This window comes from Lontra canadensis, unplaced genomic scaffold, assembly GCF_010015895.1.
Source record: "Lontra canadensis isolate GAN:19392208 unplaced genomic scaffold, GSC_riverotter_1.0 scaffold142, whole genome shotgun sequence".
Lineage (NCBI taxonomy): Eukaryota > Metazoa > Chordata > Mammalia > Carnivora > Mustelidae > Lontra > Lontra canadensis.
In genome coordinates this window covers 411,409-431,260 of record NW_022631136.1, presented here as the reverse complement: position 1 = coordinate 431,260, position 19,852 = coordinate 411,409, and the positions used below count along the sequence as shown (strand labels likewise).

General features: G+C 37.7%; 2 protein-coding genes and 1 pseudogene across 2 annotated transcripts in view; 1 reads left to right on the top strand and 2 right to left on the bottom strand.

The window, feature by feature from the left end:
- The window catches only part of VPS45 (vacuolar protein sorting 45 homolog), a 65,153-nt gene that overhangs the window by 34,314 nt on the left and 10,987 nt on the right, over positions 1-19,852 (bottom strand). Inside the window, exons 8-13 of the mRNA XM_032843581.1 lie at positions 16,489-16,623; positions 15,930-16,043; positions 15,364-15,531; positions 6,600-6,758; positions 6,073-6,180; positions 5,157-5,278 (exon numbers count right to left, since the gene is read on the bottom strand). Coding sequence (XP_032699472.1) covers positions 5,157-5,278; positions 6,073-6,180; positions 6,600-6,758; positions 15,364-15,531; positions 15,930-16,043; positions 16,489-16,623 — 806 coding nt within the window. The remainder of the gene's footprint in view (positions 1-5,156; positions 5,279-6,072; positions 6,181-6,599; positions 6,759-15,363; positions 15,532-15,929; positions 16,044-16,488; positions 16,624-19,852) is intronic.
- LOC116858716 (annexin A2-like) lies at positions 184-1,550 on the bottom strand. Its single transcript, XM_032843583.1, has one exon. It carries the CDS (start codon positions 1,500-1,502, stop codon positions 483-485), a length of 1,020 nt encoding a protein of 339 aa, XP_032699474.1. The 5' UTR covers positions 1,503-1,550; the 3' UTR covers positions 184-482.
- On the top strand, positions 19,162-19,510 carry LOC116858718 (annotated as a pseudogene).

Below are 19,852 nucleotides of genomic sequence, written 5' to 3'. Positions count from 1 at the left end.
TGTTTATTTTTTTATTGATTTGGGGAGGGAAGGGCTGAGGGAGAGGGACAAGCAGACTCTGTACCAAGCGTGGAGCCCACTTGGGACTTGATCTCAAGACCCTGAGATCATGCCTTGAACTAAAATAAACAGTCTCTCACTTAACTGACTAAGCCACCCAGGCACCCCACTATTTTTTTTTAAATAAAGTAAAAATTCAGTTTATTCATCTGTTTATGACACAGTACACAAGAGGCAAAGTGTTTCACATCATAGATTTCACTTCCAACTCCTTGGAATGTTCATTTCTTTGGCTAAAAAGAGAGACTAGACATGAGAGGCAGGCAATGCTTAGGCAACTGCAATAAGGATGCGGAGCGGGTGATACTAATGCCATCCCTGTGGGGACGGGCACAAGGGGACTATTAGTCATAAGCTATTTTCTAGAATTGTTAGCTGGAAACAAAGGAGCACCACTCCTGGATGCTTAAACGTTGTGGGCCTCAGTCATCCCCACCACACAGGTACAGCAGCGCTTTCTGGTAGTCGCCCTTCGTGTCTTGCTGGAAGTAGTAATACAGGGACTTGCCATACTTTCTCTTGAATTCAGACCTAATTTTCAACATGTCCACTTCACTGCGAGAGACCATGATTCTTATCAGAACTTTATCACGAGTCCCCTTGCCCTTCATGGAGTCATACAGCTGGTCAGCAAAATACAGGGGCTTATTCTGAATGCACTGGACCAGGTTTAGGAAAGCATTTTCCAGGTCTCCTTTGACCTCCTTCCTGATGCTCTCCAACATGTCATAAGGGCTGTAGCTCTTGTACCTATCAAATACTTTCTGGAGGTGACACACACTCCGCTCAGTCATGATGCTGATCCACTTGGGTACATCAGTTCCTTTCCTCTTCACTCCGGCATCATAGAGATCCCGGGCATCTTGGTCAATCAGTTCATAATCAATGACAGAGCCATCCTCTGCTCTTCTACCCTTTGCAAGGGCAACCATCAGCTTGCGGAAGTCACCAGATGTGTCAGAAACGATGTCCTTCTCCAGATCAGTCTTGTACATTTCCTTGTAGACTCTGTTAATTTCCTGAAGCTCTTGGTTGGTCCTTGAGCAGATGATCTCAATGAGGGAGTCCTCATCAGTCCCCAGTCCCTTCATGGAGGCTTTCAGCTCAGAAGCGTCATACTGAGCAGGTGTTTTTAATAGGCCCAAAATCACTGTCTCCAGGTGGCCAGACAAGGCTGATTTCAGCGCTGATGCAAGTTCCTTTTTGGTCCTTCTCTGGTAGGCGAAGGCAATATCCTGTCTCTGTTCATTGCTGCGGTTGGTCAAAATGTTGACAATGGTGACCTCATCCACACCTTTGGTCTTGATGGCCGTTTCAATGTTCAGAGCATCACGCTCAGCATCAAAATTGGTGTATGCTTTGACTGACCCATATGCACTTGGGGGCGTGGAGTGATCACCCTCTAAGCTGAGCTTACAGAGAATTTCGTGAACAGTAGACATTTTGAAGGAAGCTGGGCCCAGCGCCGAGAGCAGTAAGCGTCCCCAGTTGTAGAGCCGGCACCCCACTATTTTAAATTTATGACCATAAAACTCAAATGGGCACTCAATTTGGCTAGAAGTCCTACTTACATTTCCTTAGTAAATTAAATTCCTGGTCTGCAAAATGACAGTTTCACAATGTTTCCTCTTTTTACCCACTACCTTGTTGATAAGTGGACAGCGTATTTTACTGAGAAAATAGAAGCAATCAGCTTAGATGGTCCCATATTCTCACCATCAAAATTGTTAAAAAGAAGAAAGTACTTCTGTTTCTATCAAAGGCTCCTCTGCTTATGCTCTGGATCCAGTACAGACTTCACTTGTGCAGTTCCTCTTTCTCTTCTGCATTTTCAACTTTTCTTTCTTTAGGGTAATTCTTATTAGATTACAGTCTCATCAGATATGCTCTAGAATCTCTTCCCTTGAGCACACACTCTCTCCTAGCTACCACCCGTTTCTCTGACACCTTCATGCAAAATTTCTTTAAAAGTGTTACATACATTTGTTATCTCTATTTTATCTTATATCCTGTAACTGTAATTTGTATTATAATTATTTCCAGTCTCGTGGAAACTAGGGAATAGGTCACCAGAGACCTTCATGTTGCCATATCTGATGGATTCCTCACTGTTTGCACCTTTACCTCAGAAGACCAGATTCAGGTTACCACTTGCTTCTTGGTCTTTATGACACTATGCTCTCCTGGTTTTCCTTTTACCTTTCTGTCTCCTCCTCAGTCTCCATTTCTGGCTCCATGTCTTCCACTCAGTGCTCAGTCCTGGGCTCTCTTTTTTCTTTCTATGCTCTCTCCCTAAGTGATCTTATATATCTTATATCCCATGGCTTTAAATATCACCAAAATCTTGTTGACTCCCAATTTATTATCTAACATTTCTACTTGTTATCTATAAGTTGTATATCTACATCTACAACTTAACAACTCGATTCCTGCCCTACCCCTCCCAAATCTGAGAGTTATTCTTGACTTTTCTCTTACTCTATGGTAAGAGGGTAAGAGTATATAGTCTCTTTAGTGGAGTAGATGACTCTATTAAATAAGTCTATTGATTCTTTCTCTCCTAGCCTCCTTATCTAAACCTCTTTCATTCCTTACCTGGACTATTACAACTGCTTCCTAAGTAGTCTCCCTGCCTCTATTTTTGCCTTCAAAAATCCATTCTAAAACCAAAAACCAAAAACCAAAACCCCCCCCAAAACCCAACTCTCTCTAGAAGGTGATCCTTTAATAAGTAATTCAGTTCATGTCACCTACATGCTAAGCTCTTCAGTGGTTTACTCTGACATTTAAAATTTAAAACCCTTCTTAAGACCCTATGTAATCCAGCCCCTACTTATTTTTTTAACTTATTTCCTCCTTACTCACTATGCCCCAACACTGGGTTTCTTTCCTTTCCATGAACTTGCCAAGTTCTATCTTCAAGGCCTTTGCTCAGATGTTCCCTCTGCTTCAGATGCTTTTTCTCTTAATTGTTTTGTGATTGGCTCTGTCTTTTAATTCAAAACTCATCTTTTTTTTTTTTTTTCCAAGATCTTATTTATTGTTTGACAGAGAGAGACACAGTGAGAGAGGGAACACAAGCAAGTGGAGTGGGAGAGGGAGAAGCAGGCTTCCTGCTGAGTAGGAAGCCTGATGGGGGCCTCGATCCCGGGACCCTCCCTGGGATCATGATCCGAGCTGAAGGTAGATGCCCAATGACTGAGTCACCCAGGCGCCCCTCAAAGCTCATCTTAAACAGCATTTCCTCAGAGAGGTTCTCTCCATTAAAAGCAGCCCCTTGACCTCTATAAAGTTACTTTGTAGCTTATTTCCTCAATAGTACTTATTTCATTCAAATTATATTCTTTGTTTGTTTACTAGCTTATTGTCTCCTTCATGTAAGTCCCTTTAAGGGCAGGTAACCTGTCTCTCCTGTTTTATTTCCCCAGCATTTACAACAGTTTTTTGACATATTGAAGACACTCAAAAAATATTTGTTATATAAAAGGACGGAGCAATTGAATTATTAATTATATTTGTATTTAGGTAATAGTGACAAATGCTAACAGATGCTGACAACTGATAAATGTGCATTTTGTTGGAAAAGCATCATTTTGAGCTTTATTTGGAAACGAATCACCCAAATTAGAAAGGTTTGCTGTTATGAACTAACATACACAATATACTTTTCTGGTGGTCTATGGTGTCTCTTTAGCAATACAAAGCTAATTTCCTGTTTGATAATTCCTAAATGAAATTCATAAAAAAGTACTATTTTTACTTTTGTCATACATTAATTAGAAGGCCATTTAAAAGAGTGATACTGTTTTTTGAAAAGACTCTATGATAGGTAAATACCTTTAGGCTGGTTTGTGTACTTTTCACTTAGCTGGTATTTCTGAATCTTGACATCAAGGTCCTTAAACATTTTATCTGAATGAATGTACTGTCTGAATTTAACTCCAGATATTCTGCCTCTCAACCTTGGATTTTTTAAAAGATCTTTCTTTTCTGTTCTGTTACCAAATTTGTTTTGTTTTTTGTAAAAGAACAAATTGGAAAAAAAATACATTTTATCGTATGAAAGAGTCATCTTTTCCTTTCAGAAGTTTATTATATATATAAAACACTATTCTTCCAAGACTCCAAGGTTATGATTAGCTGAAATAATAGAAGAATTCTACCAATAGTAATAATTCACACATCAATCTATCCGATAGGATTCCATTACATATATTAGGCTCTTTGTAATATGTGGTCCCAGTTAAAAAAAAATACACAATATAATTTGTAACAAAGTAGACTTTGTTCATATTTAAAATTTCAGGTTGGTCTACGTAAGTTATCTGGAGCTTTCTTTTATTAAAACTGACAGACCGGGGGACCTGGGGTGGCTCAAGTGTCTGTCTTCAGCTCAGGTTATGATCCCAGGGTCTTGAGATCGAGCCCCACATCAGGATCCCTGCTTGGCAAGAAGCCTGCTTCTCCCTCTCCCACTCCCCCTGCTTGTGTTCCCTCTCTCACTGTGTCTCTCCCTGTCAAATAAATAAATATTATCTTTAAAATAAAACAAAACAAAACCTGACAGACCACTGGATTAAAATGACAATTAATTGCTTCCTTCAGTTAATACCCCAAAAGCAAGCCATCCTTTGATTCTGTATAACAAATGGCCTCTGTTAATTAGGTCTCAGTTGTATGCTGGGCACATTTGACAAAGTCCAGTCCTCACCAAAAATAGTAACAACCTGCTCTGGAAGGCAACCAAGCAGCAGATCTATATTTGGCTGTTATGTTTGAAACTCCAAATGTTAAAATGCCATGGAACTCAACCTTAAATGGCATAAGTAAACTCATCTGATACCAAAGGACAGAATACAAGTATTTGGGATACTTCAAAACACCTGTTTCTTTATTCCAAAAGAAATAATCTTGCGGGCTTAGCAGGTGAATTTATATCTAACCCTGACACACGTAAAACCAGAAGATTCTCAGAACTGAAACAACAGTGGAAGGAGGAGTAGAGCAGCAACATCTTAATTGTTTCTTACCATACTCCACATTTCCTATATTATTAGTGTTTCTGGTTTTCATTATTGATATCTTGGTTATCTTACCTGTCTCTGAGTGTGCTGGGGCCTAGATAAGGGTACACGTTTTCCTTAAGCTTCCCTTTGATGAGATGGTCCAGGGTCTCATGAAGGAAAGGCTGATGTTGAGTATACACATTTTCTACTCCCTAAGACAGGGGAAGATGATTCTTATATCATTTTTTGGGAAACTTGGAATATAACAGTTAGTGATACTCATCAGAGAAGGACAGGCACTCAATAGGGATTTCACAGGATGGATTCAAATGGGAATTTTATGGTTAAATAATTTAAAATTTTCTTTTCATCAATTAGAAATGTTCTAATCTCATAAAAATACTTTGTAATTTAAGCCTAGCTATTATAAAAGAATTTCAAAAATGGAATTGCTTAAATCCTTTATCATTTTTTTAGTGATTCTTACTCTTTTGTGAAAATGTTATATGATAGGTAGAGCAAGTAGGAGGAAAAGACCACATAGAAAAGTAGTCTGGAAACACTCAAGAAAATGGAAACATTTCTGGAAACGTAGGAAAGGCTTGCAGATTAAAACTAATTTTTTTTTTGCCATTTTAAGAAAATAGTAATTTAAAAAGATCTATAGTTGTTTGCTTCATCTTTAATATCCTTCCAAGAAAACTACCAAACAAATCTTAAATGATAAACAAATGGAGTAAAACAGCTATAACTAACGGAACTGTTTTCTACTCTGGGATATTTCCTGGAAATATTCTATTATTCCCTGTTCAGCAGTTTGGTCCAAAGCTGATACTGTTCCAATATAGAAAGCGTTTGGGAGGATGTCTGCTTTAATTTCATTTAACTGACATAGTACTAAATCAGCAGCAATCCTGAAGTTACTCTGAAGATCTTATTTATTCACCCTCAGACACAGGGGCCTCCACTGATTCACATTTAGGAAAGTACAGAGAACATGCCGTACCTTCAATCCTTTGAGGAACTGCTTGGTAATAGCCACAGCATCTTTGGGGCTGAAGAGGTCACTTCCTCTGACCCGTTTACCACCATATTCAACTACTGCAGACACAAGCTATTAGGAAAAAAAGGGAAACCACCTCTTATTGCTTGGGGATCAGGAAACTCACTTCATAAGAAAATGCCTTTATTAAGGAAATGAAGACATGAGAGGACAAAGTTATATATTTCTGTAAGTAAAAGCATTATGGGGGGAGCCTGGGTGGCTCAGTGCGTTAAAGCCTCTGCCTTCGGCTCAGGTCATGATCTCAGGGTCCTGGGATCGAGCCCCGCATCGGGCTCTCTGCTCAGCAGGGAGCCTGCTTCCCTTCCTTTCTCTCTACCTGCCTCTCTGCCAACTTGTGATCTCTGTCTGTCAAGTAAATAAATAAAATCTTAAAAAAAAAACCCAGTATGAGTTCTCATTTGTCAGAGCTAAGAATATAATAATCGAGTTGCTAGCTATTTGGTGGGGATTAATATAGAAATGGTTACCTTTCGATACTTCTCAGGAACACCTTTATTCCTGAGGTCCATCATTAGTCCTGGTAGGCTATTGCTGCTGTGTCGCTCATAATGTAGAGCATAAAGCATCACCAGGCGGGCAGCATCAAACTCTGTCACTTTGGGGTTCTGAAGGAGTCTCTTTACATTCTGAAAAAAGAAAGAGCTGATATTTATCCCCCCTTCACCTAAGTGATGTATAAGATCTTAGGTCTAATAATTATTGAATGGCAGTGATGCATTGGAGTTCATGAGTAAGATTACTACTATGGCAATGTACAGGTTATAGGTTTAGCATTAGTTTCAACTACAGAAAATTGAATGCCTTTGCCTAAGATAAGAATTAAACAAGGAAAAAAATTCCCATTGCAATTGCTTTAGGACAAAAATGAACTTAACTATGGATAGTTCCTTCTTTCTTTCCTTTGATGAGACAGTCTATGGTCTCAGGTGGGAAAGCCTGCAGCTTCCTTGCTGAAACAAGGAACATACACAACTTCCACCATTTCAATCAACAAAGCACATAACAGAACTGACCCACTGCCTTGCAAAACTATTGCTTAGCATTAGTGACTGACCAGTGAAATGGGAGACAAGTTGGCAGAGTTTTGATGGGGCTTAATCTCCAAGAACCATCAGATGTAACAGTATGTCTCCTTATGGCCTTCAGAGATATGAGTAATCTCTAAACTGAACCCCTGTGATCCTAACAGGGCAGGTATTGACAGCAAAGGAAGCCAGACAAAATCATTTAGGTTTTGCCAATCCTCACATTAAGGAACTTCCCCGTAGTGTAATATTTATATTTATTATGCAGCAGAACAAATTAATTCAAGCCAAGAACTACTTTATTATTCCCTTCTAAGGATAAGGCACTATGCCAGGCACTGGAGGGGATAGAGAGGTGAGTTAGACACAGTTTCTGTGCTTAGTGAGTTCACAGACAAGGAGGTGAAGGGGAATGAAACAATTATAGCCTATTCTGCTAAAAAGCACACTTCTTGAATGCACTTTAACTGTACGAGATCATTAAATATGGGAATGGTGTCAGTTTAACACAGAAGGTATAATGGTTTATATACAGTTTTTCCAGCATGTTAGTATTAAGAAGGGAATAGGGTCAAGCTTCCTCTTTAAGAGGAAGCTTTAACTCTATGTTAAGAAAAAAGGATGTAAATCCTACATGAGAGTTTTCTGCAAGAAGTAGCTGGTTTTGTAGCTTGAAGAACTGTTGTATTTTCCACTGTATTAAGCCATCTGGGGAAAGGGCAAGTGCAAATAAAATGGATGCAAAGATATTTCTCTGAGTTAAAAAGCAACAAAATGACAGTGAAAAACTGACTGATATTCCCATATTGTATTTTTAATTTTGGTGAAACTAGTTTGTATGAGAAGCAAAAGTTTTTCTGACTTTACATCTTGAAGAATAAAATGTAAATCCCAGGAATAAGGAAGGCTACAAAGGGTGGACAGAGTATATTTCTAGGTGCAAATGCCTGTGGAGATTTAACTGCACTAAATTTTTGTTAGGATTGTCACTACTTTTATTAGGGCTTTGATTACAAAGTTAAATAGATTTTTTTTAGTTACATAGATTTTAAGTGACCTGCTTATAAACCTATTTTCCCATAACACTTGTTTATTTTTAGTACATAATTTTACAGAATGGGAGGAGGTTTTTCAGGAAAACATATGTGGTATTATAACAGAAATATATATATGCAGGGGGGGAAAAAACCCCAAGAAACAAAGAATCAGCACAATGCAGGGAAGGGGACACAGAGTGAAGAAAAGTATATCTGGTTTCTGAGGAATCAAAAAAGACTTCATGAAGAAGGTGACATTTGCAAAAGACCCTAAAGAATCAGTTAAGTGTTAGAATTAGTCTGAGAGACTAAAAGAGGAGATGCTCTTCACAGGAATATGGAAATCAGAGAAAGGAATGGGTTGGGTTGAAAGACTGGCAAGAGCCTTGGAGGGCACTAGAGTCTGAGGACATACATCCAAATGGAACTTTACAACTTATGAGAAGCCTTCACATACCTGATCTTCACAACAACCAGGCCTAATGTTTAAGAACTCTTCTGTTCACACCAAAGAGGACTATGATGACATGGGAAAGCTCCCAGGTGGCTCTCAAGTAGGAAGGTCTCTGGGTAGGATTTCTATTGTTGCTTTTCTGAGTGAATATTTCCCTAGCATTGTCTTTAAGGAATCAAAAGGGAAGAGATTTATTTCTCTTTTTTAGATTTAAACCCTACAGTCAAAAGAATTTCCTTACTTTTTTTTCTTTTGCAGTACCCCTTCCAGCGCAATCACAGAATACAGACTATTTAGAATATCTGCTCAAATTTGCCACTTTGTGTTTCTATCATAATACGAAGAAATTTCAGAGTACAAATTATTATCAAGTAAGAATACCCTATTTCTTATGTCTCTCAATCAACTGAGCCTAAGTTTAAAACATCTTTTTTGTTTAAATTAAACAGATTTTTATTTATTTATTTGACAGATCACAAGTAGGCAGAGCAGCAGGCAGAGAAAGAGAAGGAAGCAGGCTCCCTGCGGAGCAGAGAGCCTGATGCAGGACTCGATCCCAGGACCCTGAGATCATGACCTGAGCCGAAGGCAGAGGCTTAACCCACTGAGCCACCCAGGCACCCAGTTTAAAACATCTTTTAAACTGGGATCTCTTTTGCCACTTTTTAAATAGCACAATGTTTCAATTCCTGCCCTTGGGATCACTCTCTTTTTACCTTAAATCTACTCAATTTCTCAGATTTGCTGAAACCACAAAACTGGTATAGGGACAAAGACTGCCCCAATCAGCCTGCACCCTTCTTGCTCCCTTTCTAACTACTTTCACTCGCATCTTCACTCTTGGCTGTTTCCCAGTAAAGAATACACTTGTCTTCCTTGAGATCTGGTGCTTGTATTTAGAGTCCCTGGCTTGACTCTTCACTCTCTCTTGAGGATGTAGCGGGATATGATCCAAGATTACTTTGAGTAGATTACTTGGCTTACTTTTGATCCCTTAGGACCCAACCCATGACTCAAGTCAGAGTTCCAGCTAGGTTTATTTATTTACTCATGGAAGGAAACATGTAGGTACAAGCTAAGTTCTTTCTTCTCTTTCGGTTATGTAAGTCCTTGAAGAAGGGCATTTTTGTTTGCCTGAATCCCATGTTATGCTCTGACTCGATTTTGAACATTTCACTCATGGCTACTTGACTCATCAACTTGACTGCCAGTGGCATACGTTATATTGACATTCCAGGGTACTACTAACCAGACAAGAGGAGAAAACAATCTGAGACTTCTAATTACACAGCAGATATCTGCTACATGGTGGTATTTATATGTTGGAAATATGAGTGAATTACATAATGAACTATTGGTTTCTCTTTTCTTATTAAATTTTCCATAAGCCTTGAGACTTTCAAGAGAGAAAAGTACATTTCACAATACAGAGGCCGAGTAAAGAGTGAAAGAAAACTATTGTCCTCTTAAGAAGATAGGATTCAAACACAGAATTCACTGAATTCTAACATTCACATATGCCTAATCAATGAATAGGAAAAGAAAAGCAAAAACTCATTCTCTGAAGGTCAAGTTTCAAAAAGGAGCTAACGCTCACTTTTAAAATATCAATTAAAAAACTATTCTTTTCTGATATTTAAAGATCCTTCCATTGTTTTGGGCTACTCTTCTGTTTTCTTCTGCCAAAACTATGATGAAGCAGCACAAGAACAAATTTTTATAAGTTACAGATGAAGTCACAATAAAAAATAGTCTTTATTATTTTTTGTTTTAATTTGACCTCCAGAACAGGAACTCTTTCTTGTTGTTATCTACTAGCACATAAATGTAGTAAAATCATCAATGAATAACATTATAAGCCAGCAGATTAGAATAGCAAGACAAAATTGGCAGAAGCCTTCAACATGCTAATATGATAAAAAATGAGCCTAACAGTTTGAGAGAACAGGGTTGTGGGAGAGCTTATCTAGGAAAAATGATAGAAATGACAGAAAGTAGGCAGGACCCAATTCCACTGCCTGGTAAATACATCTGAGTCAGTATTCTTTTCCTTAATGACTAGTCAACATAAAATTTAGCTTTATTGTAGGTCTTCTGCTGGTCAACACTGTCTGAAACACTGGCAAAATGTTAGTTTAGAGAGAAAATGATCATTTTTATCCTTAACTGATGAAAGTAAAACTGTCATCTCAATGTGTCCCAAATAATTTTCTCATGATTTTATTTTTTTTAAATTATTTATTTTAAGATTTTATTTATTTGACAGAGAGAACACAAGCAAGCAGAGAGACAGGCAGAGAGGGAAAGCAGGCTCCCTGCTGAGCAGAGAGCCCAATGCGGGGCTCGATCCCAGGATCCCAAGATCATGACGTGAGCCGAAGGCAGAGGCTTAACCCACTGAGCCACCCAGGCGCCCCTCTCATGATTTTAATGAGAAGCAGAAAACCCTTCTGAAATCAGGGAGAAAGAGATCTGAGGTGATGAGTAGATTAGAAAACAATGTCCTGGATGTCATAAAGAAAACAGAATGTATCATCAAATAATAATAATGTGACAGTTATTACTTATTGAATGTTGTAAGAACCAAGTACCATATTAAGTGCTTTACACATACTAGCTCACTGCACCCTCACAAAAATCTTTAAGTACTGTAATTTTCCCCCATTTTACAGGCAAAAAGACTAATAAAATTTTCAAACCCAAGCCATCAAAGTCCCAAGCTCTTAGCCACTGTTCTATACTGTTTCAAATAGAACTCTTCCTCTTCATTTTTCTAACAAGTATTTACTGAGTCTTTACTATGTATCTTTAACAGGATGATTTGAGGTCTTTTACCCGAGGTCAGGAAAGGAGGATATAAAAATAGTTCTTCCTTCTAAATGAAAAGCTATGATATGACACACAATGGGGGGAAAACTGCTTACTTTCTGAAGATATATCTCTTCAGGGCATGGAAAAAAAAAAAAATCTTCCTCACTGATCAAATGAGTCTTTTCCAAGGCTATAGATATGTTTTAATGATAGACTGTTGCAGTTTGGTTCTAGTGAAAGTTCTTCCAAATCAAATTTTTATTAGCCTGTAGGATAACTGGTTAGAAGTGGCCGCAATTTATAAGTTACTTTTTAGCAATATATGATTTTTTTTCCCTTCATCATTACTATTCAGTAAAGCAAACGTCATATCTGCTCAAAAACCTCAATTCATTACTTCATGACGTATTATCAGCTAAGGTCAAGCCAAGGAATGCTATAACCCATCTAGGGGTCAGGCCCCTGGCATGTATTCATTATCAAACAAAAGCTCCCTTTATAGACTATTTAAATCATGTTACCAAAGAAATCCTTTATGGTGGGGGAGTCCAAATCAACTGCTCACTGTAAAACCCTAATAACATGGGCAAGAAAACCTTCAAAGGATAACTTTTTTAAAATATAAAGTGGATTACAAATGGAATTCATATTTTAAAGTATTTTTTTCTTTTAAAGTAAATAAGAAATATTCATATTTCTTATGAGATAGAGTTCAAATACCCAGGCAAGGAATTATAGTAACCTTGTCTAACTGCTTTTTGTATGGTAGAGAGACACAAATAAAGATACTAAAACTGGCAGGCGGTTAAGTTTGGTTTTATTGTTTGAAAGGGAAAAAGAAAAGATAAAGAAACAGAAGGAAATTTATATTTAATTATAATTATATTTAATATGTATAATATATATTATATATAATTATAGGACAACATTTTGTTTTTATTTAATAAATTAGAAAAGAAATTTTTTTTTTCTTGGAAAAAATAAATAAGTTTTCATAGGGGGAGCCTGGGTGGCTCAGTGGGTTAAAGCCTCTGCATTCGGCTCAGGTCATGATCCCAGCATCCTGGGATCCAGCCCCACATCAGGCTCTCTGCTTGGCAGGGAGCCTGCTTCCCCCGTCTCTCTACCTGCCTCTCTGCCTACTTGTGAACTCTCTCTCTGTCAAATAAATAAATAAAATCTTAAAAAAAAAAAAAAAAAAGTTTTCACAGGAATACTTCTATGAGGCCCACAAAACTGCAAACTGTTATTAGTAAGTACTGTTTCAAGTAAGTTGGTCAAGTTAAACAGATTGCCATCTTTATAAAGGAATACTATTTTAGTGATTAAAAAGAATGAGTGTTTGGGTTCTGATCTGGAACAGTCTCTGAGATACATGGTTAAGTGAAAAAGCAAAATACAGAACTATGTGTGAAGTATGCTGTTATTTGAATTTAAAAAAGAGAGGAAGATCCACTCCCCCAGACTTGGGCATATACAGAATAACTGTAAGCATGCAGGTGAGATCACTAACAGACTGAGTTTTTACTACATACTCTTTCACCAAGTACTTATATCATCTATTTAAGAATTAGAATTCAATACAATTTAAAAAATAATAAAATCGGCCTAAAAGTTCTTTGAAAGGATTTAAGAACACAGGGATAAAATTCAAAGTGTTGACAATACTTTTCATAAAGATAAGCAAGTAGAATCTTTACAAGTTTCAAACTGATGGTGTTTTCAGAGGAAATCTTAATAAACATCAAAAAGTAACAAATTCTAAATCCCAGTAAAGACCTCACTATAACTAAAGCAACCACAGGTGGGTAGATTTATTTATTTTAGCTACACGATATATTTAAAGCATTATGCTTAGAGGAAGGGAACCAACATTTACCAAGCACCTACTGCATGTGAAGCATTTTACAGATCTCACTGAATCCTGGTAACAGTCTATTAGTTTGAAATCTTTATCTTTGAGGCTTGGGCAAAATAAGTAATTTTTTTTTCAAAAAAACTTTGGTATGTAGAGACAGGATAAAAGCCAGGACAGTTTGGCTCCAAAGCCTGTGTTGTTTCCATTATACCAGGCTGGTTTTATTTTATAAAGTCAAATTGAATTGCAGCAGGGAAAGAAAGAGACTAAGTTGTAGAATATTGGGTCCTATTAATAAGAAAATGCACTTCTTATGGTCTTATGGTGAGTGCTTTAGAAATGGCTACCTCCCAAAGGACTCTCATTCCCAAGTGACTTATTGCGAGTGATACCACAATGTCATTTCTTAGGAACCTTGGAATTATTAGATTTGTTCTGTCTAGTTATCCTTGTATCCAATCTGTTGCTAAGTTGTTTTCTCCCTTTGAACTGTCTCTCAGATTTGCCCTTACGGAACATTTTTAGTACTATCACTGTGAGTCTACTACCCTAACTTCAGTTTTTTCACCTCCAAAGCATCCTTATTAGGTTAAATTTCCTTACATACTGCTTTCATCATATTGACTTTCTACATATGGCCCTACAATAGATCTCTCTGCTTATCTCAGCAAGTGCAAATTCCTCTTACAAGCTTCTTCATAAACTGGTTCCTGTTTACTGATTCAATTTATCTCCTATTTCTCTTCCACACCCACTCTCCAACAGGTCACAGTTTATTATTTTCTGCATACTTCAGCCTCTTTGCTTTTGCTGTTATCCCTGACTGAAATCCTCCCCCAGATTCTATTCATTCTTGATGGTCCATCTTAATATATCACCTCTCTACGGAACTGTCCCTGATAACCTCAAATCTAATTATAGTCAGCATCACAATTTTGACTTAATTAACTATTACCTTGAAACACCTCATAAATGTTTCTTGTGCTTTAGTTTTTTCCCTTCAACAACGCTGTAAATTTCTTGCGGCAAGGTTCTGATTATGTTCCTTTTCTTCTAAAATGCTCTGGTAGCTCTCAACATTTTAAGATTAAAGCCCAAAGTCCTTTCAATGGCCATAATCAGGCCCCAGGCTGTCTTTCTGGCTTATCTAAGACCATTCCTCATCTTGTATCCTGCACTAGCTACACAGCACTATTCTCTGTTCCCTTACTTTTCTCCCCTCACATATCCATGCCTGCATTCGCTCTGCCAAGAATTTCCCCTCTTCTCTCTGGCTGGTGCACTTTTACTCTGTTTGGTACCCTCCACCTTATTTGTCCAGACCCAAATCTACTGTCATTTTCTTCAAGAAGCATCATCCTTAGGGGAAAGAGTAGTCCTTCCTCTGTATTTCCATATCCCTTTGTAAATACCTCTAGTATCATAGCACTTACAGCATGGTAATTCCTGGTTTAAATTTCTTTCTTCCCTACTATATAGTGTGAACTCTTTGAGGAAAAAGATGGTATCTTTTTCTTCTTCATACTTCTGGATCCTTATAGCACAATGTACATGTAGCAGGCATTTACATGTTCATGGAATGAAGAGCAGGTGTACAATAATAAAAGACTTAGTGCATTTTAACATATATTGTATCTTTTAAAATCTTCCTCACAACACTGTGAGATAAATATCATTACACCTACTTTACAGATGAAGAAACTGGCTCAGAAATTAAGCCAACAGCTCCAGGTTACAAAGCCAGAAGGTGGCAAGTGGCTAAAATCCAGGTGTTCTGATTTTAGTCTAGTATTCTTCCTAATAGATTAGGATGCCCTCCTAAATACCCAGTTAACTGCCTGAAACCTTTGCTATTGCACATTATTCTTCTCCTGTGGTTCCTGTATCTATCTTAAATAAAGTTAATCTGTGTTCTTGGCTCAACTTCTTGTTAGATTATAAATTCCATGTTGGTGAAGAAGGATTACTTGCCTTTGTATCTCTTGCTCTGCCTGGCACAGTGCCTTACACATAGTAGGTGCTCATCAAATTGGACTGAATAGATACCTGGAGAGCACTAGAATGGTCATTTTGACAGGCCAGTTCTTGCTCAACTTCTGAAACCTCCAGTAGATTCCGCTCACTGACCAACCGAGACAGCTCTCCAACCACTGTCACATGCTTTGACACAGTCCCAGACATCTTCTTAAACTGTGGGTAATTCTCAACAAAGGCCTGCCATGGGAAAAACAGCAATTGGAGGTTCTGTTATTTCTTGACTGAGGACAGACATGCATGAAGGGAAAAAATAAGCAGGAATTGTTCTGCCCAGACTAAGGCATCTATGACTTTCAATCCCATGGCATTTTGTTTCTGCTTTAAGAGAGAAGGGTACATGTTGTAGACTGACCCTTTAAGTAGTCCAAATGTTAATGAAGAATGGAAAGAAGTACATGGCTTGTGATGAAGTTTCCACTATACTGTTTCCTAAAGAGAAATAGTATAGGAAATTGTCTCAAACCAAACAAAATGAATCAAGTCAGAAATCAGACTGAGAATATTCCAGAAATGTTGCTTACATGAATAGTTCCAAAGTCTTGCATGTTAGTCATCCATGAACATGTTCAATTTACCTTCATGTCTGCTATTGATTCTAGTTTTTGCTGTTCTTTTGGTTTCTTCTTCTGAAAGTCTTCCATGAGATTCTTTATATTGCTACCAATCTCAGCAAAGTTCAGGTACATATTCTGCGAAAAAGGAAATTGGAAACACAATTCTATCAATGAGTCTGATTTTCAGGCCATTTAAAAGAAATAGAGAAAAAGAATCCCGAAGGCAGAATCGAAGGGCAAGAAAATTCCATTATAATGACCAAATCTGGACATTGGCCAGGACACTGGTGATGAATACCATTACTATTCTCACAAAGGGCTACAGAAGGGAAGGAAGTAAATAAATTGGGTTCTAATTTTAAAAATACAAAGCTAAATATGTGATTTCTATGAAGAAAAAAAACACTGTTAAAGGGTCGGAATCCAAGTCTTCCGGCTTCTCTTGAGATAGTTTATCTACAGGATGTGTCTATCATCCTTCCACATAAAATCCCAAATCTGTTCTCATTCGAATAAGTCAATACTGGCCTTCTTACATAAAAACAACTAAAAACAATTTAAAAAAATTTTAACCACCTACGTTAGCATAGAATTCATCGTTTTCAGCAGATAGGACCACCTCTCTTAAGTCTTTACTGATCCCCGGCACTCTGGAAAGATCAATCCGATTGTTGTTTATGCCCAGGAGTTCATGGACCATGGCCTGATATGTCCACTAAATGAAGAATTATGACAAAAAAATTGGTAACTGACAAAACATGCAAATAGTACATGTTCAGGAAAACAAAAATGGATAACATTCTTAGCAACTAGTCTTCCTTACACAGAGTTTCTTTATTCAACTTTTATTAATATTTTGTGTTCTACTAAGCAGTAAGACTCATAATTTGGTTAAACTAAAAGTCAAAATACTTGTAGATTTTACACTTTCAGAAGAAGGGCAACAAGATTAATATTCCTGATAGAAAGAAAACAAATTAGATCTATCATTAGCTTCAGTTTTTGCCTGTGAATTAAGAGTATATTTTTGGCTTCACAGATAGGGCTATATTGGTACTGCAGTTTCAAGCTGTACCATTTCCTGTACGCTTCTGTGGTTTTCTGCAGCATGAGAAGTGTGTTCTTGCAGATCTGAGTGGTGCTATATTTATCCTGGGAACACTAATATTATCAGAAACAAACCTTGTGAGTTGATCAAAACACACATATTCGGAAGCTTCGCCTCTGAATCCATTTTATTTCATATTTTTACTTAATATGAATTGTGAAGAAGGATTGGTTTCCTTTTTACAAAATGTGAACATATTTGATGAAAATGGAATGGGGAAACCCCAAATTTTGCCTTCTCACCATTTATGGAGAATGGGTTCTTTTTAGTCATAGGTCCATTATACAAAACTAAGTATTTTCCAGCAAATTAGCTTCTAAATCTAGAACCTAAATGCTAGAAATACTTAGATACTTTTACTTCATCTTAAGCAAACTAGATTTATTAAGAAAGAACTTAAGGTTATAAGAGAAAGTGCTTCATTTCCTAAAATACTTGCCAAATGAATCCTTAAAAAGGCAAGTTTCAGGGGCACCTGGGTGGCTCATTGGTTAAGTGTCTGACTCTTGGTTTTCCCTCAGTTCATGATCTCATGGGTTGTGAGATCAAGCCCAGAGTAGGGCCCTGGTGCTCAGCGAGGTATCTGCTTGAGATTCTCTGTCTCGACCCATCTCCCTGCTGTGCACGTGTGCACATGCACTCTCTCTCTCTCAAACAGTAAATAGTATCTTCAGAAAAAAGCAAGTTTTGTGGGAGCACACAAAATATGTATAACAAAATATTTATGCTTCCACACAGCATCCTATTCATGCTTCTACCATTAGTACTTATTCTATTATTAAAATGATCAGTTACTTCTCTCCCCATCATGAGCTCTTTGAGAATAGAGACCGCAACTTTTAATCTTTTACCTCCAATACTTTTTTTTTTTTTTAAGTAGGCTGCACACCCAGCATGAAGCCCAACACGGGGCTTGAGCTCATGACCCTGGGGTCAAGATCTGAGCAGAGATCATGAGTCACTGAATTGACTGAGCCACCAGGTATCCTATTACCTCCAATACTTAACACAATATCTGGCACATAATAGGTCTTCAGTGAAATTGGTTGAATAAATGGCTGTTTTTCTTTTTCTTTTTTTTTTTAAAGATTTTATTTTATTTATTTATTTAACAGACAGAGATCACAAGTAGGCAGAGAGGCAGGCAGAGAGTGAGAGGAAGGGAAGCAGGCTCCCCGCTGAGCAGAGAGCCTGATGTGGGCTCAATCCCAAGACCCTAAGATCATGACCTGAGCTGAAGCCAGAGGCTTAACCCACTGAGCCACCCAGATGCCCCAATGGTTGTTTTTCTTTAGAAAATAGATTCACAGGCACTCGTTTATCTTTCCACTTTTTTATATTTTCAAAACTTCTTGAGTGAACATATGTTACTTTGTATTTTAGGACTATAAGGCTATCCTATTATAGAGAAGCTACACTCCACAGCTACAGAGTTCTCCTAGCATTAACATGAAGATAAGCTGGGAAGAAACTGAAATATTAACTATGTCTTTCCCTACAAATTCAAAGTCACTATTAATAAAGCCTCTACTTTGTATGAAGTACTATTCTTATACTTGCAGAAGAACAAACACAGTAAGACAGAGTCTGCCTTGAAGGACTGTGTGAAAACAACCAAAGGTACAACATGGCAAATAAAGCAAAAGACATAAGAAAGACAAAGTTCTGCAGTAATTTTATGGAAAAAGAACATGTCTGACTAAAAGAATAAAAGGCTTTAAGGAGATGTTTTGAGTGGTTTTAAAGGAGAAGAATATTGATAGGTGAAGATAGGGAGAGAAGGTATTCGAAACATTCCAACATTTAGGCATAAGTCACAACATGAATAAAATGATGGCCAGAAACCACACAACCTATCTGCACAATAGTGAGCTGTAGGTTAAGGCTGGGCCCATATTGTGAAGGCTCTTGGATGCCAAGTTTAGGAATCTGTATTTAAGCTAGTAGGCAAATGGGAACCAATGAAGATTTTTAAGCCAGGAGTAGTAAGATCAGAACTGTTCTTTAGGAAAAATGATTTAACAGCATTGTGTCTATGAAATATATTAGAGTAGAAAGAAATTAAAAGAGGGGAATCAAGGCCTGTTTCAGCCATCTTGGAGCCTGTGGAGGTCTGCTGGGAACAGGACTCCTAAAATAATAAATATGCCTGGAAGGCTATGGTATAAGGCCATTTTTGCTGGGTATAAGCAGGATCTCCAGAACCAGAGGGAGCATACAGCTCTTAAAATTGAAGGTGTTCATGCTCAAGATGAAACTAAGTTCTATCTAGGCAAGCGATGTGCTTATGTGTACAAAGCAAAGAATAACACAGTGACTCCTGGTGGCAAACTGAGCAAAACCAGAGAAATCTGGAGAAGGTAACTCATAATCATGGAAACAATGGCATGACTCACGTCTAATTCTTAAGCAACCTTCATGCTAAGGTCACTGGACATAGAATCCATACGATGCTATACCCTCAAGGATTTAAACTTATTGAAAAGTAAATAAATAAAAGTGTAGATTTGATCTTGTATAAAAAAATAAAATAAGGGGTGCCTGGGTGGCTCAGTTGGTTAAGCGTCTGCCTTCGGCTCGGGTCATTATCCCAGGGTACTGGAATCGAACCCTGCATCAGGCTTTTTGCTCGGCGGGGAGCCTGCTTCCCCCTCTCCCTCTGCTTGCTGCTCCCCCTGCTCGTGCTCTCTCTTCTGTCAAACAAACAAACAAAATCTTTAAAAATAAAATAAAATAAAAATTAAAAGTGAGGAATGGGTAAATGACTATTTCAGTATTCCTTTAAGAGATTAGGGTCTACACAAAGGTACTGGCAGTAAGAATGGAAAACTACAGA

Coding starts and splice junctions, on each gene's coding strand:
- LOC116858716 (XM_032843583.1), bottom strand. CDS start 1,502: ATGTCTACTGTTCACGAAATTCTCTGTAAGCTCAGCTTAGAGGGTGAT.